This window comes from Hyperolius riggenbachi, chromosome 10, assembly GCF_040937935.1.
Source record: "Hyperolius riggenbachi isolate aHypRig1 chromosome 10, aHypRig1.pri, whole genome shotgun sequence".
Lineage (NCBI taxonomy): Eukaryota > Metazoa > Chordata > Amphibia > Anura > Hyperoliidae > Hyperolius > Hyperolius riggenbachi.
Window position 1 is genome coordinate 67,605,024 of NC_090655.1, and position 23,650 is coordinate 67,628,673.

The 23,650-nt window shown below is 45.7% G+C and overlaps 1 protein-coding gene across 2 annotated transcripts in view; it reads left to right on the forward strand.

Moving 5' to 3' along the window:
- The window catches only part of ATRNL1 (attractin like 1), a 903,042-nt gene that overhangs the window by 447,054 nt on the left and 432,338 nt on the right, over positions 1-23,650 (forward strand). For both annotated transcript variants that reach the window (XM_068257926.1, XM_068257927.1), the window contains exon 21: positions 19,736-19,788. In XM_068257926.1, the coding sequence (XP_068114027.1) occupies positions 19,736-19,788 (53 nt within the window). The remainder of the gene's footprint in view (positions 1-19,735; positions 19,789-23,650) is intronic.

Genomic DNA, 23,650 nt, shown 5'->3' on the forward strand with positions numbered 1-23,650 from the left:
CAAGCAGTCATTTGTTGCCTGGTCATGACACTGGACCGAGATGGGAGTATTTTATATTATTATACACTATTATACACATTATTAAGAACACTTGTTCAATTTCTCATTAATGCAGTTATCTAATCAACCAATCACATGGAAGTTGCTTCAATGCCTTTAGGGGTGTGGTCCTGGTCAAGACAATCTCCTGAACTCCACACTGAATGGCAGAATGGGATAGAAAGGCAATTTAAGCAATTTTGAGCGTGGCATGGTTGTTGGTGCCAGACAGGCCAGTCTGAGTATTTCACAATCTGCTCAGTTACTGGGATTTTCATGCCCAACGATTTCTAGGGTTTACAAAGAATGGTGTGAAAAGGGAAAAACATCCAGTATACTGCAGTGCTGTAGGCGAAAATGCCTTGTTGATGCAAGAGGTCAGAGGAGAATGGGCCGACTGATTTAAGCTGACAGAAGAGCAACGTTGACTGAAATAACCACTCCTTACAACCAAGGTATGCAGCAAAGCATTTGTGAAGGCACAACACGCACAACCTTGATGGGCTACAACAGCAGAAGACCCCACTGGGTCTCCACTACAAATGGGAAAAGGAGCCTACAATTTGCACAAGCTCACCAAAATTGGAAAATTGAAGACTGGAAAAATGTTGCCTGGTCTGATGAGTCTCGATAGTCAGAATTTGGCATAAACAGAATGAGAACATGGATACATCATGCCTTGTTACCACTGTGCAGGCTGGTGGTGGTGGTGGTGGTGTAATGGTGTGGGGGATGTTTTCTTGGCACACTTTAGGCCCCTTAGTGCCTATTGGGCATCGTTTAAATGCCATGGGCTACCTGAGCATTGTTTCTGACCATGTCCATCCCTTCATGACCACCATGTACCCATCCTCTGATGGCTACTTCCAGCAGGATAATGCACCATGTCACAAAGCTCGAATAATTTCCAATTTGTTTCTTGAACATGACAATGAGGTCACTGTACTAAAATGGCCCCCACAGTCACCAGATCTCAACCCTCACTCAGATCTTCGTGCCCTGGATGTGCATCCCACAAATCTCCATCAACTGCAAGATGCTATCCTATCAATATGGGCCAACATTTCTAAAGAATGCTTTCAGCACCTTGTTGAATCAATGCCACGTAGAATTAAGGCAGTTCTGAAGGCGAAAGGGGGTCAAACGCCGTATTAGTATGGTGTTCCTAATAATCCTTTAGGTGAGTGTACATGACAAGGGTCATGTTACTTTTCTGCAAACCAGTGGCTGCAGGTGCTCGCAGCACTATTGCCATGGCTAGGGGTGCCGCTTTGGTGCTCAATCGCTGTGTTCCTCCACCCGGGACCTTTTTTCATAGTTTTGGGCAACATTCAGGAACATAGCAGCAGGCAGTGCAGGGGCTGTTCTACGTCCATCGAGTTCTGGTTATACTCGATGTACGTATGTCTTTTTTCAACCCAAATCCTCACAAGTTTGTCTCAGGTAACAAAAGTGTACAACTGGCCCTGTCTGTCCGCATTGATGGTGTTAGATGTTTGGGGCACCAGCAGCACTGACAGGAAGACACACTATTGGGCGATTGTACTGGGGGCAGGGAAGGGGTTTAGTATTGCAAATTGTCACAGAGTAGAACCTGCGTTTTACAGCACTGAAAGACCTATGTAAAGTCTTCTCCTATGATTTAAATTTGTAGACCTTTAGTAGAGTATATAAAGTAAGTGTTGTGTAGGAAATGTCGCAGGCTTTCATTAAAAGATGGCCAGGCTTTTATTTAAAGGACACCCAAGGTGAAAAAATAAACTAATGAAATAAACGATTGTGTCCATCTTCCTTCTCCTAAAAATGACTTTTTAAGATATTCCACAGTTTTATTTTATGTTTAAATCTACTTTTTTAAGTTTTAACTGTTTTATTGTTTATGCTCAATGGCACATTCATTGAAGTATGCCAGAGCTAAAATGTATGAAACATTGACCTTTTTTTTTTTTATCTTTCCTGCTCTCAGAAGCCATTTTTCTGCCAGGAAAGTGTTGTATAGTTGGAAACTCTTATCAGTGGGGGTCACACTGTAGTCACTTCCTGTCTGAGTCAGGACTTAGCCACTTACATACCTGGTATTTAACTCTTTCAGGCAGAGAAAGAAAAAAAGGAACACAGCATAGTTAGTTGTGTGTTTGGCACTGTACATACACATGTCTATCATCATGTCACATGTCACCTCGGGTATCCTTGTACCCAGTCCTCATGTACCTCTTGTGGGGAGTAACCATATACAGTAAAACCCCCAATATCCAGCACCAACGGGATTGGCTGATGCTGGTGAAGTGTTGTTTCTGGTTGCTTGAGAGTTAGAGATGGGCCTAGCTAAGACACTGTACTATACACACACTGCATACTTACCATAAACTCTGTATTAATGTTGAACTACAGTAATTAAAAACCTATTAACACAAAGTACAGACTCAACTTGATGTAATGGGGTTTATTACTGAATAAAGAAGGGTAAAAGTACATTTATGCTTCTTGCCAAGGCTATGATTTTGTTTCTTGAGTCTTTTGGTTAACTTGAGTTCTGGATAACGGGGGTTTTACTGTATATGAAGAGCAGCTTTCTGTACAATGACCTAGGTCTCAGCTCCTCCCACTCACTGCATTGAATGACTTCTGCTCTGTATAAGGGTCCCGCCCACAAAACTGAATGTTTCTCTTCCGGAACTGACATCCAATCCTCATCTGACTCAAATTTCAAGTGATTTTGAAGGCGCTTACTGAGCTAATTTCAGCTTTTAACGTTCAAACTGTTGCAGTGGAGATCATCATCTGTATATGTGTCGGTCTGCCAAAAACATTATCATCTCCCTTTAATCTTGCACGAAATATCATTAATTGGCGGAAGATACACTAACAAGCCAACAACTGGTTGTAGCGATCATAGGAAAGCGATTTTCACAGAATTTATTATCTTAATGACTTATCGGATTGCAGACCGCACAGCCGGAGAGTGTTTACCCTAAAAGCCCCTCTGGAGCTCCATTACGTCACCATTATTGCTCCGCCAAAAATAGGACACTTATTATTAGAAGCCGAAAAATTTGCAGAGAGATCTACCGTATTATGAGTTAGGAACCGAGGCAGCTGCTGGGAGACTGAACATTGTATTATGCAAAGGCTTCAAAATGCAAATTGCCTTCATAATTACATCGGCCTTCATTAGCTAAGAAAGACTTCGGTAAGCCAAGCGGTTTTTTTTTTCTTTCTTTCTTTTTTTTTTCTCTTGTAGGTCAAAAGTTTGGTGGAATTATTTCTTCCTACGATATCATGTCTAAGTTTCCATTGTTTTACATGGCCTAAAGAATCTGGAATGTTTAAAGGGAACCTGAGATGGAGGATTAGCAATAAAATATACATACCTGGAACTTCCCCCAGCCCCCTCCAGCCTCGCTCCCATGGCACCCTCTTCTCCCTCTCTGTTCGCCTGCAATTGGCCCACGGAATGTCCTCCAGTCTGAGGCCAACTGCGGAACCGCCACGTTCACGTTGCCGGGTGCGTTCCACGCCAGTGCAGTACTACTGCGCAGTCGCAGAACACTCGGCGACAGGAGCGAGACGGGAGCACGTCTAGCCGGACTGCACATGCGGCGACTGGAGGATTTTCCTGGGCTAGTTGGGGGCGAAAGGAGAGGTAGAAGAGGATGGCGAGGGAGTGATCAGGCCGGAGGGGGCTGGACGAAGCCCCAGGTATGTATATTTTATTGTGGGAGCACATTTCAGGTACACTATAAAGAGTAACTCCACTTTCTTTAGCAAATTAGATATGTCTGTGTTGGACAAATTCTATGACTGGTTCCCAGAGACAGATTAAGATAAAATAGGGCCCCATGCAAGTAACAACTTTGGGCACTTCTTTGATAAACCCCTGCCTTCTTAACCCTTTTGTCGGCCTCAGCCGCTATATCTTGCACGTTAAGACCGGGGGGTACGCGAAGTCAAGAGACTTATTCAGTGTCCTGTTCAAGTGGGGGTTTGTCTATAGGTGAAGACGTGGGCCGAGCTCAGAGCTACGACATTAGATTGGGATATAGTGGCTGAAAGAAACTAGGAGATCTGCCAGGCTAATGCCAGTCATCTTCAGCAGTCTCCTGTAACATTGCAGCAATCATCTATGACATGACTGGAAATAATCAGTCTCTAGTAACATTACATCCATCTTCAGCAGTCTCCTGTAATATTGAAGCAATTTTCTATAACATTACTGGAGATTAACAGTCTTTTGTAACATTACAGTTATCTTCATCAGTCTCCTGTAACATGAAGCAATCTTCTATGAAGTTACTGGACATAATCAGTCTCTAGTAACTTTACATCCATCTTCAGCAGTCTCCTGTAATATTGAAGCAATTTTCTATAACATTACTGGAGATTAACAGTCTCTAGTAACATTACAACCATCTTTAGCAGTCTCCTGTAACATTGAAGCAATCTTCTATGGCATTGCTTGAGATTATCGGTCTCTAGTAACGTTACAATCATCTTCAGCAGTCTACTGTAACACTGCAGACATCTTCTCTGACATTACCCGAGATGAATAGTCTCTTGTAACATTACAACTATCTTCAACAGTCTCCTGTGACATAACTGATATCTTGTGGTATCTGGAAAGACAGCAGAGTGAAAGTCAATTACAGGTTGGTTTGTGGGCACAAAGCTTGTCACTGGCATAGTGTATCTCATGGGTACACACCTCATGTGTATACGAGTCATGGGTATACATCAGGCGAGGGTGTACAATACCATGCCTTTACCAGTTTCTAGCAAATGTCCTCTGCCTAGGGAGCTAAGTCAGTTACTTTCTGCTACGGAGGAGGCAGAGGAGACATCGAGAGGCGCTGGATTTATAACACATTATTATCTCCCAGACAAATATTATTTTTCAGTGCGTTTGGAGTTGTATCATTGAAAGGGATGAAGCTAATTAGTGCTTAGCTCGGCTCTCACACTAAAACTCATCAGCGTAAAAGTGTCAGCCTCTCCGCTTTGCAGCAGTGTGACTATTAACGTTTTATTTAGGAGCATGTAACGCTTCCTAAGCAGGTGTGTGTTTAACGCTCTCATAATAAAGGAAGTGGCAAATTTATTCCATTTGCTTCTCCATTTCTGGGCATTTAATTACCAAGTGAGACAACATCAAGAGCTCTTTTATGGGCTCTCGAGTTGAATACTCTTTAAAGAAGACTCAGGCATTGTCTGCCAAGGCTCTCATTTATCCAGGTCGTTGTGTATCCAGAGGAAAGGCAGGGGAGTTTCAGCGGGAGAGCCTTTGTTTTCTAGAAGTAGTTTCACCACTGTTATGGGGCAGCACGGTGCGTAGTGGATAGCACTCTTGCCTTTGTGTTATGTATGGGTTTCCTCCAGGTTATCTGGTTTCCTCCCACATCCCAAAAACATACAGATAAGTTAATTGGCTTCCTCCTAAAATTGGCCCTGGACTATTGGTTTGTGAGCCCCTTTGAGTGACAAGACTATATACTCTGTACAGCGCTGCGGGAAGATGTTGGCGCTATATTAATACTAGATAAAAAAAAAAATTTAGTAGAATTCTTTGGGCAGTATGGTGGTGGATAGCATACTCGCCTTGCAGTGCTGGGTCACCGGTTCTAATCCCAGCCAGGACACTATCTGCATGGAGTTTGTATGTTCTCTTTGTGTTTGCGTGGGTTTCCTCCACGCACTCTGGTTTCCGCTCACATCCTCAAAACATACAGATAAATTAATTTAAGCTTCCTCCCAAATTGGCCCTAGACTAGGGATAAGATTGTGAGCCTCTCTGAGGAACGGTTAAGTGACAAGACCATATGCTTTGTACAGCGCTGCGGAAGATGTTGGCGCTATATGAATACTAAATAATAATACCTTTATAGTAAACTCCAAGGGACCGGGCAAAGTAGTTTACTGTATCAGAAATGGTCATACCCAAGCACATAAAGTATACTATAGTATTGCATATTAATTGTCAATATTTGGGAGCCATTTTTTGCTTTTCAGTGCTTCAAGAAGCAAGCACGCACGCACGCACGCACGCACGCACAGACAGGATCTAAGCTATATTAAAAGGCACAATGCTCAATATGCAGGATTTGCAATAATCACTGCTTGCACAGGAAGCATAGGTCTCACCAGTTAATGCATGTACAGTACTGATAGAGTGCTTCTCTGTCCACGTTTCTGTGCAGCCTGGATGATACTGTAGTGTTGCAGCCATGCACAAGCAAGTCACAGATGACAGGCAATTCCGGTCATCTGTGAGCAGTGTAGGTCTCACCGGCTGGTGCTTTTGAGCTAATCCACGTTGACCCAAATGAGTGAGCCAAAATTCCTCAGAAGACCTGTGCCAATCTAGTAAAAAAAAAAAAAAAATACTATTGTCAGTTGTAGTTCAGAAAAAGTACACTGTTGACTATTAATGGCCAGCGGGACTAATAATTTTGGATGTCTCATTTTTGCCCGTTCTTGTTTCAACTTGGTGTATCAATAAAATATCCTGATTAAACTCAGTGGACATTGTTTTTTTTATATCTGCTCGCCTGGCTTACAGGGGCGAAAAAGAGATAATTTTCATATTCAGTAGTGGTGCATTGTGGGTAACCACAAATGCTCACTTATAGCTGAATTATTGCAAGTTTCCTTCTGTTTTAAGAAGACAAATCACACCAAGCATTGCTTTTTAGTAGGAGGGCTTTTCGGTCTCTTATCCCCCTATACATTCCTAGTGGTTTGGGTCACCCCTCCTTGGTTACTCTGTTGTACTGGTCCAAGCCCTATCCCATACAGCCATATCAATCCCTGCACTGAGGAGGACCAAAAGTCCGAAACAGGCGGTCTACATGTGGAGTTGATGTGGCTCTGTAATTTTAAAGCTATTGGCTTGCTATAAAAGTGGTTCTGGATGCATGCCTGGCTTACAGTGGCGAAAAGATATAATTTTCATATTCAGTAGTGGTGCAGTGTGGGTAACCACAAATGTTCACTTATAGCTGAATTATTGCAAATGTCCTTCTGTTTTAAGAAGACAAAATACACCAAGCATTGCTTTGTAGTAGGAGGACTTTTCGGTCTCTTTTATCCCCTATACGTTCCTAGTGGTTTGGGTCACCCCGAGCTGCTTGGCTACTCTGTTTGTTTGGAAACAGGTACACTATAAAAAACAACAAACACTTGTTAATGGTCATTTCCATGTAGAAATTAAGATGTTGTCTAATTTCATAAGGGGAGGAGAGGGGAGGGATAATTGTGGCCTGTACGCACAGTGCTACAGAATCGCTAAATGCAGGTCACAAATTGCAAACATCCGAACAATCTTCTTTCTCTGGCTGTGCCGTTCCCTTTTTGTTTTACTGCACTGTTGTACGTCTAACAGTAAACACCAGGTTGTAATTTTGGCAAGTTTGATACGCTGTTATATTTATGAACCTGTTTAATCACTGCGCCTTTATCGGCTCCATGCAGAAAGCGTCTCACTCCTGCAGCTGCACTCTCTCACTCCGCCTGACATTCTGTCTTGCTCAGCCTGATAGTGAAAAGGCAATTACAGAAGCCTTAAATTACCTTTGCCAACTTTTAGAACTCATTTGGCTTGTTGGTTTATTTCCTGCTGTTATTTCAGGATGGCCTTTGAGTTGTTGACTTGTGGCCCATCCTTCTGACCCCGAACACTGGCGATGACTGCCACAAAGGCTGGGCTGTGTCCTGCGTTTGGAATATGTGCCTGGGGGCCCTGTGCTGTTAACATCAAATTTGTCATACAAAATGGCTATTGTCACCCTGAGCCTTCTGGGATCTGTACACATGGTATTCATTGAGAGATAATTGGACAGGATTTCCATGATGTGCCCCTGTTGGGTTAGAAGGCCCAGCTATGTGCAGCCTGAGACATATCATTCTAGAATTGATTTCAGATTATTGGTCATTGGGAAGTAGTCATTTTTCATTGTGCATGGAGAGCAGTGGTAGGTTGACAGTCGCATAGTTTAGCACTGCAATACAAAGCTAGTAGCATTATTATTGAGTGTTTTTATCTTCCCCAGCACTTTGCAGTGTATAAAGTCATCTCACTTACTGGCTCTCACCATGTAATCTTTACCACAGTTCTAGTCTTAAAGCAGATCCAAGATGAAAAAACTAACCATAACAAGTAACTTTTATATCTTATCTAAAGTTTAGATAGTTTACACAGCAAATCTAGCTGCAAACAGCTTCAACAGTTCGATTATTTATTCCTGTGATACAATGAGAGCGGCCATGTTCTGTTTGTCACATTACACACAGGCAAGCTGCTCTGCTCTCCAGCCCTCAGCCTGTGAAAACTTCACTCCCCTCTCCTTCTCCCTCCTCCCCTCTGCCCCTGAAATCTCTGGCTAGTAACCTCCTCCTCCTCCTGCCCAGACTGAGCTCCCATAAGCCCCTGCTGCCTGAGACTGGGTGCCAAGGCTGTCTGAAAGCTGTGGGCGAGGCTTGTTTAGTTTATAGGGAATTAGAGTATTAAAACAAAACAAAAAAAGTATTTAGCTTGAGGAATGCTCTATAAACTATATAAAAGGAACACAATTATGCAATGAGTAAAAGTTTATCTCGGATCCACTTTAAAGGAAACCTAAACTGAAAGGAGGGATATGGATGTTTCCTTTTAAACAATACCAGTTGCCTGGCAGTCCTGATGATCTCTTTGGCTGCAGTAGTGGCTGAATCACACACCTGAAACCAGCATTCAGCTAATCCAGTCTGACTTCAGTCAGAGCACCTGATCTGCATGCTTGTTCAGGGGCTGTGGCTAAAAGTATTAGAGACACAGGATCAGCAGAAGAGTCAGGCAACTGGTATTATTTTAAAAGGAAAAAATCCATATCCTTCTCAGTTTAGGTTCCCTTTAAGCCCCGCACACCCCGTAGATGCATAGGGTCTGGCAGGGAGTGAAGAGAGCAATGCCCTAGGCCATTGCTCGACACTATTGAAGGTCGAGGGAGGTTTGGGGACTGCTGTTTGGGGACCAGATTATCAACACAGGTGGTCATTATTTGCCATCTCGGACAAGTTTCATCTAGCGTGTATACGGAGCTACAGTATATGTCCTTTTTGTAAACGAAGGCAAGTTCTGGTTAGAGGGAACTTAACTGTATGTTTTTGGGGTGTGGAAATCAATCAGTGTGTCTTGAGGATATGGGGACAACATACAAGCTCCATGCAGATACTGTATGGGCCCAGGTTTAACCACCCCCACCAAACCACTGCAATTTTCACATTTCACGCTCCTCCCATTAATTCACCAATAACTGTATCGCTACTTATCACAGCTAAATGATCTAAACATTTTTTCGACACAAACTAGGCTTTCTTTGGGTGATACTTTTTGCTAAGAATTATTTTATTTCTTATGCATTTTAAAGGGAACAAGAAGAATACAAATTGAAAAAAGTCAAAGTAATGGTTTCATAGTTTGAGCCATTATATTTAAAAAAATAAAAAGTGCCACTGTAGGTAAAACTCTCACTTTGTATAAGTGGTGTAAAGTGTATTTTACTGTTTGGCCACTAGATGTCCCCACACTTTATTTTTGTGTACTGAACAGTACACAGGAAGTAACATGTAAATGTGTTTGTTTACGCATCATGAATGACTACCAGCATCTTGCTGATGCTGGTGATTATTCATTACAGGCACTTTGATCGGCTTTGGGAACACGTGTTCCCATTCACTGATCAGTCCTCTGCGCCGCGAGGTCTGATCGGCATGCACACGTGCCGTTTAAAACACAAAGATACGCGTATCTATGCGCCTGCTTGTGAAGTCAAGTCCAGAGGGGCATAGATACACAATACAGCGGTTGACAAGTGGTTAAACCAGGAACTATAGCATTACAAGCTGAGAATGCTATTTACTATGCCAGTGTGCCACCCATTAGTTGAGGCGAGATAACTAAACAAATTTAAAACATGTCCTTTCTGTTCTATTTCTGAAGCTTTGACAATTTTTTTATTTTTTTACGTATTTATTTCATTCTACAACTGTTCTGTTCCATTGCACAGTTGCCAGCTCTTTGCTCTAGAGATGTGCCATCTACACAAACAGGGAGATGAAATGTTGTGCACAGTGTGTAGCACCATTGTGGCTGCAAGCAATCAGACCTTTAATTACTCTAAAGTCAAAGCTGGCTGCAAACTTAAATGAAAAGGTTGTTTTTAACCACCGTTAATTACTGTATGATTGGTGTAGCACTGACATGTCTCTTACTTAGCTCCTTTATACCTCGTAGATTATGAAAATGAGAAAATAATCAAATAGCATAAGACTATACATCTCCCTGGCGGTTTATTTTTTCTGCAAAAATTGCAGAAATCCAATTTTTTATTATTATTTTTTTTTTTATGTTTCATGTAAAGCTACCAGAGTGGTAGCTACATGAAACTCCACTAGAGGGCGCATGTGTCCCTCTAGTTCGATCATCGCCGGCAACAATAGCAAACAGGGGAACGCGTATATAACGCGCTCCCCTGTTTGGCTTCTCCTGTCGCCATAGCGACGATCGGAATGACGTCATGGACGTCAGCCGACGTCCTGACGTCAGACGCCTCTTATCCAGCCCACAGCGCTGCCCGGAACTCATTGGTCCGGGCAGCGCAGGGCTCTGGCGGGGGGGGGGGGCCCATTTCCGCCGCTGCGTGCGGGCGATCGCCGCAGAGCGGCGGCGATCAAGCTGTACGCGCGGCTAGCAAAGTGCTAGCTGCGCGTACAGCACTTTACATGGTGAAAATCGCCCCACCAGGGGCTGAGATCTCCTCCTGCGCGGCATAGCCCGAGCTCAGCTCGGGCTTACCGCCAGGGAGGTTAAAGGACAAATGAAGCGAGAGGTATGTGAAATCTGCCATATTTATTTCCTTTTAAGCAAAACCAGTTTCCTGGCAGCCCTGCTGATCCTCTGCCTGTAATACTTTTAGCCATAGACCCTGAACAAGCATGGTCTGATTCAGACACTACTGCAGCCAAAAAGATCAGCAGGGCGGCGAGACAACTGGTATTGTTTAATAGGACATAAATATGGCAGCCTCCATATTTTTCTCCCTTCAGTTGTCCTTTAATTATATGCCACAATTAAAAAACACTGCTCGCCGGACCCCCATGGAAGCAATGTAGAGCACTAATAGGACTGCAATACACTCCACACTCACACCACACCCTCCCTACAAACCATATTCTATAGAAAATTATAAAAAAAAAGTGCATGCATTATGTACTAATACAAAAGATATTCAGCAGGATAGTAAGGTATCAACCAATATTTGGGACAGACCAGTCCTCTGAAGTTCCAGAATTCTGGTATCTGTATAGAGATAAGTCATTTGATTTTAAAGGACAACAAACCAAACCATATATTGAATCCCGATTGCAATATTGCAAATCAATAAGCTTGCATGTTAACCCACTTCAGTATTCCATGCACATAAATAGCAGAATAGCAGGAAGCAAAGTCCTGTACAATCAGAGGAGCTGTCAGGCATACTAGCTCAGAAAAAAAACACGTACATTAGTAGATAAATACTTGCTCTACTTACCTAACATATGTATTGCACTGTCCACATTTTGATTTTAGTGATTTTTCTATAGTAAAAAAAGAGAAAATCCTTCTTAGGATTTTCCATCTTGTCTATCTCGAAGTCAATCCTGACATAATTTCCTCCCTAATGGCCCATACTCACGAGGGACTTTTGTCGCCTCAACACGCGGCGCGCGCGTGTTGCGGCGACAGGTCGCCCGTGAGTATGGGCCGCGTGCACCCCGAACTGTCGCCCGCAACGGGCGCGCACCCCGAACTGTCGCCCGTCGCTGAAGTCGCCAGGCGATTGAAAAGTTCAATCGCCTGGCGACAGTCGCCGCCGCAACTCCGCCGCAGCTGTCGCTAGTCCGCGTTAGTACGCGGACTAGCGACAGCAACCTCCATTGAGGTATGAAGAGCTTCCGGCGGAGGGAGGAGGAACGTCGGCGACAGCTTCCGTCATGCCGCTGGTCCCTCTTCCGCGTGTGTATGCGGAGGGACCTGGCGAGGAGCTGTCGCCCACACGCTCACGTGTGCTGGCGACAGGCAACATTTGCTGCCCGTGAGTATTGGCCATTACTCTCTCTGTGTTTGCGTTGGCCGCACCTCCTCCCAGTCTTCAGACACTCCCACCCAGCTCTGCATGGAAAGTTCATTGTCATTGTATGACTCTGCAGCTTCCCAGCATGAGAAATATTGGCCAATCAGAGGGGAACAGAGGTGTGGGCGGGGAAAACAGGAGGGGAAGAGGTTTCAGCCAATCAGGCTGCACTAGTTATGTCTGAGGGGAAAGTAAGAAGAAAAAAAGAAAACTCAGCATGCCCTGCAACTTCCTTTGTGATGCCGATGTACCAAATAATAGTCAGGGAAACTGGGGAATGATGTTTTATGGGCTAGAAAAGTAAGGGTGATTTTTAACTTTTGGATTGCCTGGTTAGCATCCTTATTGTTTACCAGATAAAAATAAAGAATTGCAGTTGCCACTGTTTTAATATACAGATATTTCAAATAACCACTTATCAGTGGGGTGACCCATTCGCAGTCAACACCCTATTGGGAGAGACAGTTTGCAAATCATAAGTTTCAGGATTGTAATCATAGATCTGAAATGCATAGATTTGCATTTAAGTGTCTAAAGGGTTTAATGTCCAATTCCACTGATTCACAGAATCCATAAAGTAAAGCATAGGACATGTGTTGGCAACCGTTAGGGCTGGTTCACACTACACGAGCTGTTCCAAGAGCCTTGTGATTTTAAAAGCTCTTGCTAATGTAATGCAATGGGTGGGATCTCACTAGAGTGATGTGATTTTATAAAATTTCCACATAGCATTGCATTAGCAAGAGCTTTTCAAATCTCTAGCGCTTAAAAAGCTCTCGTAGTGTGAATCAGCTCTTACACTTATCCAAGTACGGAGCAACAGGTTTCGCCAGCGGGGAGACTGGCATCAGCTTATCATCTGTCCACAGAGCATGCCCTAAATGCTCCCAGCATGAGCAGCTCCTTTATATAACAACTGTAGTAAAATAAATAAATAAAAAAAAAATACCACAAAAAAAACCCTTGAATAATTATGGTTTCACATCCCCTGCCTCACATAGGAATTGATGTGGACAACACTCCAGTAATCCCCATCCCCCAGGCCCACTGCCTCGCTGAAATACTCTCTAATTCAAACCACACACTGATTCCCATTCTACCATCTGCACCTAAGCAACATCTCCCGCCTTCACGCCTTCCTTATCCGGGACACAACCAAACCGCTAGTGCACGCTCTGATTATTTCACATCTTGGATTATTACGTTTTATGAATTAATCCCTTCATTAAAGGTGCTTTCACAGTATGTGCATTGCACAGCGCAATAATGCAGCACATTACCACATGTGAATGAACTGCTCATACAATTGTATGGGCATGTTCACATCTCTATGTTGTAACTGATCGTATTATCCTAATGTGCTGTCTACAGCATGTTTCTGAAGGTGTGTGATATCGTAGATAACTCTGTTCCATAAACATTGATGATACTTTTAACCTCCTGAGCGATATGGACGAGCTCAGCTCGTCCAATACCGCCGGAGGGGATAGCATGGCCCAGGGAGATAAAAAAAAAATAAAAAAAAAAAATGTACATAATGTAGCTAGCACTTGGCTAGCTACATGTGTTGCCCGATTGCCGCCGCCCCACCCCCCTCCCCCCACGCCACGATCGATCGATGACGTCAGACGTGATGTCCGATTGTCGCCATAGCGACGACCGAAGCTGAAAGAAGTTAAGGGTCTCGCGGGATCCCGGAGCGGTAAATATAGCCAGCGGCGATCGGGGGCGGGACACAGCACCGGGGCGATCGGGGGACACGTAGCTAGCCTAGTGCTAGCTACATGATTTAAAACAAGTTTAAAAAAAAAAAAAAAAATAGCCCTCCCGCGGACGAAAGTCCACAACAATTGAACGCCAGGGAGGTTAAGGAGGCCCTGTAGTGACATATAGTAGAATATAGTTACTTATTCAGGATACCCACTTTTAGAGTAATTATCCCTGTTTCAGCCAGGGCTGTGGGGTCAGAGCAATTTTGGGTACCTGGAGTCGAAGTCGGAGGTTTCAATAAAGTGAGGAATCGGAGGATTGTTGAACCAAATCCATAGCTTTTGTAAAAATTAGACTAAGGAGTCGGAACAATTTTGGTTACCTGGAGTCGGTGGTTTCATAAACAAGGAGTCTGAGTCTGAAGATTTTTGTACCGACTCTACAGCCCTGGTTTCGGCATCACAAACACTTCCTATATCTATATATTGCTGTATATTGGTATGTAGCCCCACCCTCCCAGTGATCCTTATGCTACATACACACTTGAGATAAAAGTCTTTGGAAAAGGCAAGATCACAGACCAATTTTACCCCCTTTCATGTAGTATGAGAGCTATGCTCTACACAGTCTATTCTATGAAGCTGAACTCCCCATCAGATAAAAATCTTTGCAAGATGCTGCCCACACAGATGCTGTACATATGCAACAGATCAGTGTCTGCAAAAGATCAATCCCTGCAAAAGATCCATTCCTGCAAAATGCCTTCATAGTCTATGACATCTGCAGATCCTCATACACACCTTGTTTAATGGACAATCATCTGCAGATCAGACAATTATCTGCCGATCTGAAGATCCAACCTGGTGGATCTGATCTACAGATAACTGTCCGTTAAACAAGGTGTGTATGAGATCTGCAGATCTCATAGACTATGAAGGCATTTTGCAGGAACAGATCTTTTGCAGGAACAGATCTTTTGCAGATACTGATCTGTTGCATGTCTACAGCATCTTTGTGTGCAGCATCTTGCAAAGATTTCTGTCTGATGGGGAGTTCAGCTCCATAGAATAGACTGTGTAGAGTATGGCTCTCATACTACATGAAAGGGGGTAAAATTGGTCTGTGATCTTTCATTTTCCAAAGACTTTTATCTGACGTGTGTACCCACCTTTAGCCTAGGCTAATTAGCTATGCTGCATTCTTCTTCCACAGCATTATGGGAGATGAGGTATTATTTGTACTGGCTTTGGAACATTCTGCAGAGCTGCACCTGACAGCTCTAAAGATGTCACTACCTGTGATAAAATTTAGAATGTATACCAGGGTAATGAAAGGTTTTACAATGGGCAAACTCAGACTAAATCATTTTTCAACTAAATATTGTAAAAGTTAAGCAATTGTATTCACTACATTATTTTCGGTACCGTTCTTCTATAAATACGCCATGTAACACACAATGGGCTTGGTTCACTAAAGCATGATATCTGCTATCACGGCAGTAATCACACAACCTGCCGCGCTCAAAGGTTTTCACGCGTAAAGGATTACGCTGTGTGATAAACAAAGGTTTGCGTGCATGAAACACACACGTGATCGCACGCAAACCTTTATTTACACGCGAACATAATCCTTTAGGCACGCAAACCTTCCTCTGGACTAGATTTCTGGAAAGGCAACATAGGCATTGGCCTAGGGCTACACATTCTTCAGGAAGTGTGGCAGGTTGCCTTATTTTGTTTCATTTACAGATGTAACTACTTTGTTTTATTTGATTTCTTTTCACTGTGCCAGTTACACCCTTCTTTATTTCATGCAAGGTATCAGTAGCCTAACAAGTAGCAGGATCTGCCTCTTCAGGGGTTGCTGGTTCCCTCGCAGAGCTCTGTAAACACATAACTGGAGTCTGGCCTTGATGGAAACGTGTCGGTAAAATGTTACAGCTGCCTGGAAGGAATACATAGATTTTGGGTTAGCAGCGGAGCGGCGCTCTTGGTCTGAGGTGGGGCTTGTCAGAGGCTTTTAGCAGATAGGAGGAGGAGGGGGAAAGCGAGATGGGGAGATCATTAGCAGTAATGTTTGGAGAGTGATAGATGGCCTGACCCCCTCTTCACTCTCATGTCAGGCCCATAAAGAATTGGCTGCTTAAGGCTCTTCTTAATTGTCCTTGGAAATGAGGGGAAGAGCTGGATCCCCGCCAGGTACTAACTGATAAATCACACTCGGCTAAACTATCTTTATTATAGTGCCAAATCTGGCAGAGGGTCCTGAAATTCCACATCATGTGACTCCACCGTACCAGGACACTTGAGCGGAGCTGTGCAGTGCACGGACCAGGGGGGGCCAGACTGCCCTATACTGTTTATTATTTTATTTAGTCATATAATCCAAAGTGCTGTACAAAGATATCTGAACTCTTTCTACCAGAAGAACGTCCACTCTAATGCCCTCACCACAGTCACTATTCTTATACAGGATTATCCTTTAGACAGTTTCTGGGGCGCTGTACAGAGAGCAATGAATGACTGACATCAGTGTCTGTATCACAGGAACATACACTCTAATGCCCTCACCATAGTTGTACGCTGTTGTATGTTTCTTTATTTCTGATATCTCTGACCTATTCCACAGTGCTGCACAGGTGTCACGTATCCATTCCCATTAGTCTCTGCAGAAGAGCTTACACTCTAATGAGCACAAACTGATACTGTTAAAGGGAACCTGAAGCGAGAAGTGTATGGAGGCTGCATCATTATTTTCTCTTAAGCAATACCAGTGGCCTGGCAACCTTGCTGATCTATTTGGATGCAGTAATATCTGAATCACACCAGAAACAAGCATGCAACTAATCTTATTTGATCTGATAATAATGTCAGAAACACCTGATCTGCTGCATGCTTGTTCAGGGGCTATGTCTAAAAGTATTAGAGGCAGAGGATCAGCAGGATAGCCAGACAACCGGTATTGCTTATAAGCAAATAAATATAGCAGCCTCCATATCAATCTCACTTCAGGTGTCCTTTAACCCTCCTGGCGGTAAGCCCGAGCTGAGCTCGGGGTAAGCCGCCGGGAGGCACCGCTCAGGCCCCGCTGGGCCGATTTGCATAATTTTTTTTTCCTGCACGCAGCTAGCACTTTGCTAGCTGCGTGCAGTGTCCGATCGCCGCCGATCCGCCGCTACCCGTCGCGCCGCAGCCGCCCCCCCCCCAGACCCCGTGCGCTGCCTGGCCAATCAGTGCCAGGCAGCGCCGTGGGGTGGATCGGAGTCCCCTTTGACGTCACGACGTCGATGACGTCATCCCGCCCCGTCGCCATGGCGACGGGGGAAGCCCTTCAAGAGATTCCGTTCTTTGAACGGAATCTCTTGATCTCCGATCGCCGGCTGCGATCGGAGGGGCTGGGGGGATGCCGCTGAGCAGCGGCTATCATGTAGCGAGACCTCGTCTCGCTACATGAAAAAAAAAAAAAATTAAAAAAAAAAAACGTATTTGCTGCCCCCTGGCGGATTTTGTCAAACCGCCAGGAGGGTTAAAGAGAACCAGAGACAAAGCACCCTCATCTATTTTATTACATTTATCAGTGGGAACATGACAGTAAACACCTACCGTGCTTTTAGTTTAAAGGCCCCCATACACTGGGCCGATTCCCGTCCGTTTCGACAGCAGATTCGATCCTGGGATCGAATCTGCTGCCAATCGCTTGCGCTAAACGCACCCGCCGATCCGATTTCCTCCCGAAATCGGATCGGTCCGTCGATCGCGCCGTGCGGGAAATTACCCTCGATCGCCCGGCGGTAGGAGCGCGTCGCTTGCGGCGTACGATTCGGGCCCGATGCGACGCATGTATACATTACCTGAAGCTGGCTCCGGGGTCCTCTTCTCCTCGCTGCACCGCATTTCCGCATGTCCCAGTGTACGCTATACTTCCTGTGTCACTCCGGTGACCAGGAAGTTGAAATAGAGGGCGCTCTATTTGAACTACCTGGTCACGGAGTAACACAGGAAGCGCCGGGATGGAGCAAGAACAGCGGTGCGGTGAAGCGCGGAGAAGACGCCCGGGAGCCAGCCTCAGGTAATGTATACCGGGGGGGGGGGGGGACAGGCGGCAGAACAGCTCAGCAGATGGTGAATCGGTTTCAGGCTGAAATCGATTCACAATCTGTTTGCAGTAAAGGTGGCCATACGATCCCTCTCTGATCAGATTCGATCAGATAGGGATCTGTCAGCTGGTCGATCTAATGGCACATCGACCAGTGTATGGTCACCTTTATTCTTCTCAGTCTAATCTATCTGTTATCAACTGTGATAAGAATCCACCGACTATTCAGTCTATTCAGTCAGGTTTGACCTGGAATCATTATAGCTGAGTCACTCTTCTGTGGAGTCTTTTCAAGCCCAAGCCTTCCCACCCTGGCTCAAATTTCATGCTTTACATACTGAGAGCTGTGATGACATTGGAGGGGCTGCTGCTGCAGGAAAAATCTCTGTCTAACAGACAAGTGTGGCTGTGTGATCTGTGTGCTCTGTCTGTGCAGCCTGTCATTATTATCTACTGTATGCAGTTTCATTACTGTGAGAGACACTTCCTACAGGCAGCCACAAAGCATACCAGAATATGAAGTTGAAAGCCTACAGATGAAAGCCTACAGCAGCCCTGGTTGTCTATAGTCTCATATAGCCTAGACAGCACATCCAGAACACCTCATAACCTGGAAACAGAAGGAATATGAGCCGGCGGCCATATTGGATATTTCCTGGAGCAATAATGGATAAAAAGCACTCAAAAAGGCACACCAGAGTGGCAAAATTATCGGGTAGAGCATTTATTCTTTACAAGCTATCAACTGATATGTTTGTTTTGTGTGAATCGTTCATCTCTGGTTCCCTTTAAAGGGGTTCTGTGGGGGTTTCTGAAGATAAAAACTGCCACTTACCTTGGGCTTCTATGAGCCTCATGCAGCGGTAATGTCCCACGACGTCCTGCTCCCATCCGCCGTTCCCCGCAGCCGGCCCCGGGCTATTATTATTCATCTGACATACAGACGAATAATGCGCGTTGCCGTGCCTCCGCTCGCGTCATCTGAGGCTTACTGCGCAGGCGCAGTACAACGGAGCCTTGTACTGCGCCTGCGCAGTAAGCTTCCGATGACGCAGGCGGAAGCGAGCGGGTGCGCGGCCACTCTAGCGCAGCCGCAGTTGGATCCCATGCCGCTTAGACCGGGGCCGGCGGCGGAGAACGGCTGATGGGAGGAGGACGGCGTGGGACATTACCGCTGCACGGGGCTGATAGAAGCCCAAGGTAAGTGTCCGTTTTTTTCTTCCACAATCCCCCACAGAACTCCTTTAAGGTTTATTTTATTCACGGCAGCTCTCCCTGAATGGCATTGTTGTCACAGTCCAGCTGCCACAATAGTGACATGGGAGAGCTTTAGGAAATATTAAAATAAACCTTGCGAATCCCCCATGAGAAGTACAGATTAATGACACTTGCCAATTAATAGTTATTTAGCAGTTATCAAGCTCCAGTTTCCTCTTCCTGTTGGAAGTAATTAGCCTGTAAGGAGAATGCCAAGGCCCATACTCTCTGGAACATAGATTGGCACTTGTCGGGGATCTTAAAGATCCACCGAGACAGTCATAGACGCCACGTGATGCAAAATGTTTGTTTAATCGCGCACATGTACCCACGTCCTGAAAACTGTAGCTCGCCGGGCGCAATGTCTGTCGTGGGAAAAATCACAATGTGGGTTTGTAGCTTTAGGCTTATCACTAGTGGCAGGCGAATGTTGACACTGAATAGAACATATCATGTGACTGATCTCACTAACCGCCTGTTGTCTCTTTCAGATGCGACTCTGAGAACCGGTACTTGGGGAACCCCCTCCGCGGCACTTGCTACTGTAAGTACCAAACGATTTACTGTTCTGTTAGCCTAATTCACCTTGACACCGCATGTGATGATGAGCTGTGTTGTACCATTCAGCAATGCATCAGACAAGTCTTGTTTATCACAAATGGGCCCATTCATATCAATAAGATATGATGGAGAGACACAGGTTCCAGTTCTTCTTGCTTCAGTTCTGTGTATTCGTGCTGCACTGCATCTAATGTGGTCTGAGCACAGGCAGGAAGGGAATGGATTAAAGAGAGTCCTGATCAGACCTTATGTGCAGATAACTGATGATAGTAAAAATAGGAAAACGTTTTTTTTTACCAAGTTTAGGGACTGTCAGTGAGTTCCATAGAGTTGGGACTGCATGTGAATAACCACACACACCGCATGATTATAAGCCGGTCTGGATGCTTATAAGGCTGCACTGCTTTGCAGGTAGTGGTTTGTGGCTTCAGTACTTCGGCCAGGTGCACACCAAAAACCGCTAGCAGATCCGCAAAATGCTAGCAGATTTTGAATCGCTTTTTCTTCTTTTTCTGTAGCGTTTCAGCTAGCATTTTGCGGTTTTGTGAAGCGTTTTTGGTGTAGTAGATTTCATGTATTGTTACAGTAAAGCTGTTACTGAACAGCTACTGTAACAAAAAACGCCTGCAAAACCGCTCTGAAGTGCCGTTTTTCAGAGCGGTTTGCGTTTTTCCTATACTTAACATTGAGGCAGAAACGCATCCACAATCCAAAAAATGCCTCACCCCGGGAGTATGCGTTTCTGCAAAACGCCTCCCGCTCTGGTGTGAACCACCCCATTGAGATACATTGACCAAGCGGATCCGCAGCCGCAAGCGGCTGCAGAAACGCTGAAAAAGCCGCTCGGTGTGCACCAGCCCTCACTCCAGGTTTTGAAAGTCAGCAGACAGATCTTGAATTGGATTCTCTGTTTTACTGGCAAGTGGTGGATTGTTTGTGGATTGCAGTGGAAGGAAGTCTTAGGGTAGCCATACACTGGTTGATTTGCCATCAGATCCGACCAGGGTTGGACTGGGACACTAAGGGCCCACCATAGAAGTTTCAGCCTGGGGACCGCCCCCTCTCCTCCTCCTCCCCCCACAAAATGCAATCAGATTGGCAGCAGATTTCCCAACAAAATACAATCAGATTGGCGGCAGATATTCCCACAAAATGCAATTAGATTGGCGGCAGATATCCCCACAAAATGCAAATAGATTGGCGGAAGATATCCCCACAAAATGCAATTAGATTGGCAGCAGATATCCCCACAAAATACAATCAGATTGGCGGCAGATACCCCCACAAGGCAGGTCCCCAGTTAGTGGGGGCCCCAGAGCTGAGAAGGAGGGGGGCACAGCGCAGGAAGGGGGAAATTGTGCACAGAGCAGCAGGGAGGGGGGGAAGCCTCCCCCCCTACCTCACCTAGCTCTCCCCCACCTCCCCCTCCAAAAATGCAGCCAGCCAGCGGCAGCAGCGGGGAATAGCTTACTGGCATGAGATCCATAGCTCTGCCTGCCGCTGGCTGGTCTGGTCTCCTGCACTGCACTGACCAATCACGCTCTCACAGGAAGTACTGCGAGAGCGTGATTGGTCAGTGCAGTGCAGGAGACCAGACCAGCCAGCGGCACACAGAGCTATGGATCTCATGCCGGTAAGCTATTCCCCGCTGCTGCCACTGGCTGGCTGCAATTTTGGAGGGGGGGAGGAACGTGGAAGGGGGGGCCCCCGCTGCTCTGTGCACAATTTCCCCCCTTCCTGCGCTGTCCCCCCCTCCTTCTCAGCTCTGGAGCCCCCAGGAGGCGGGGCGGCCAGGGCCCACCGATGGAAAAATCAGTGGTTCGCTTGGTCAGTCCGAGCCTGGATCCTACCAACAGATAGATCCCCTCTCTGTTCGAATCTGATCAGAGAGGGATCGTATGGCTGCCTTTACTGCAAACAGATTGTGAATCAGATTCAGCATGAAACCGATCAAAATCTGTGAAGCTGCCGCCGCCCCTTTCCCCCGCATACATTACCTGCTCCGGCCGGTGCATGTCCCCTGGTCTCCACTGTCTTCTTCTCTGCGCTCGGCTCCTCCAGCTTCACTGAACTTCCTGCCGGGGAAGTTTAAACAGTAGAGGGCGCTCTACTGTTTAAACTTCCTGCCGGGACAGGAAGTTCAGTGAAGCTGGAGGAGCCGAGCACGAAGAAGAAGACAGCGGAGACCAGGGGACACGCCGGCCGGAGCAGGTAATGTATTGCCGCTAGCGTCGGTCATCCGGCATTCGAACGCCGCTATCGACGCACTCTCAACCCGCCGGCGATCGAGCGAAATGTTCCGCATGGACAGATCGACGGGAACGATTGATTTCGGACGGAAATCGATCGTTCTGTCTGCGTTTGCGCAATGATTTTACAGCAGATTCGATCATAGTGATCGAATCTGCTGTGTATCGGCGGGAAAATCGTTAGGTGTATGGGCCCCTTAATGCTGGGCATACACAATTTTGCTGCTCGATTCTCCCGCTCGCTCGATTCTCCGCTCGATTCTGCAGGCGATTCTATTATCTTTTGCTCGTTTTTCTTTTTGCATTGTCCTAAATGTAGAATCGAGAGGCGAATCAATCGGGCGGGAGATCAGAAATGTCGGAAATTATCTATCGAGCCATCTAAATGGCTCAGAATCCCAGCATTACAGCAGCATTCTACACTTACCGAAAGTACGCCTGAACTAAGAGGGATATGGAGGCTGCCATATTTATTTCCTTTTAAAGAGGTGCTGTTAGGTATAGGGTCTAGGAGACAAAAAACACATATATCAGTAGCTAAATACTGGCTGTACTTACATTACATATGCATTTCACTGTCCACGTTTGGAATTCACAGAATTTTTATTTAGTATATGCAGAGAATGATGCTCCTGACAGCTCATGGCAGGTTCCATGTTTGTCTGTCTTGTCTGAAGCCAATTGTGATGTCATATCCTCCCTTACCCTGCTTCCTGATTAATTATACATTAGCCCTCCCAAGTCCCAGCCCTCAGACACTCCTACCAGTCTCTGGTCTTATGCTCGGTACACAAGATGCGTTTTCCCGCTCGATCCGCGGGTCAATCGGGATCGATTCGATTATTTCCAACATGTTAATTATGCCAAATCGACCGCAGGAACGATCGAAATCCGAATCGAGCATGTTGGAAATAATCTAATTGACCCGCGGATCGAGCGGGAAAACGCATCGTGTGTATTAGGCACTCAGCGGGGAGCGATCATGTCTGGGTTGCGTGCGATCTCGCTGTCAGTTGGGGTGGGGGGAGCTGTGCGAGCGATTGCGTTGTCAGTCGCGGGCGGTTGCGGATGATTGCGATGTCATTCAGTTTGCGGGCGATTGCGATGTCGGTCGTTTTGCTTGCAATTGCGATGTCGGTCGTTTTGCTTGCGATGTCGGTCGTTTTGCTTGCGATGTCGGTCGTTTTGCTTGCGATGTCGGTCGTTTTGCTTGCAATTGCGATGTCAGTCGTTTTGCGGGCGATTGCGATGTTGGTCGTTTTGCGGGCGATTGCGATGTCGGTCGCTTTGCTTGTGATCGCGATGTCGGTCGTTTTGCTTGCGAAGTCGGTCGTTTTAAGGGCGATTGCGAAGTCAGTCGTTTTGCTTACGATTGCGATGTCAGGCGTTTTTCTTGCGATGTCAGTCGTTTTGCGAGCGATTGCAATTTCGGTCGTTTTGCTTGCGATTGCAATGTTGGTCGTTTTGCTTGCGATTGGGATGTCAGTCGTTTTGCTTGCGATGTCGGTCGTTTTGCTTACGATTGCGATGTCGGTCGTTTTGCTTGCGATTGCGATGTCGGTCGTTTTGCTTGCGATTGCGATGTCGGTCGTTTTG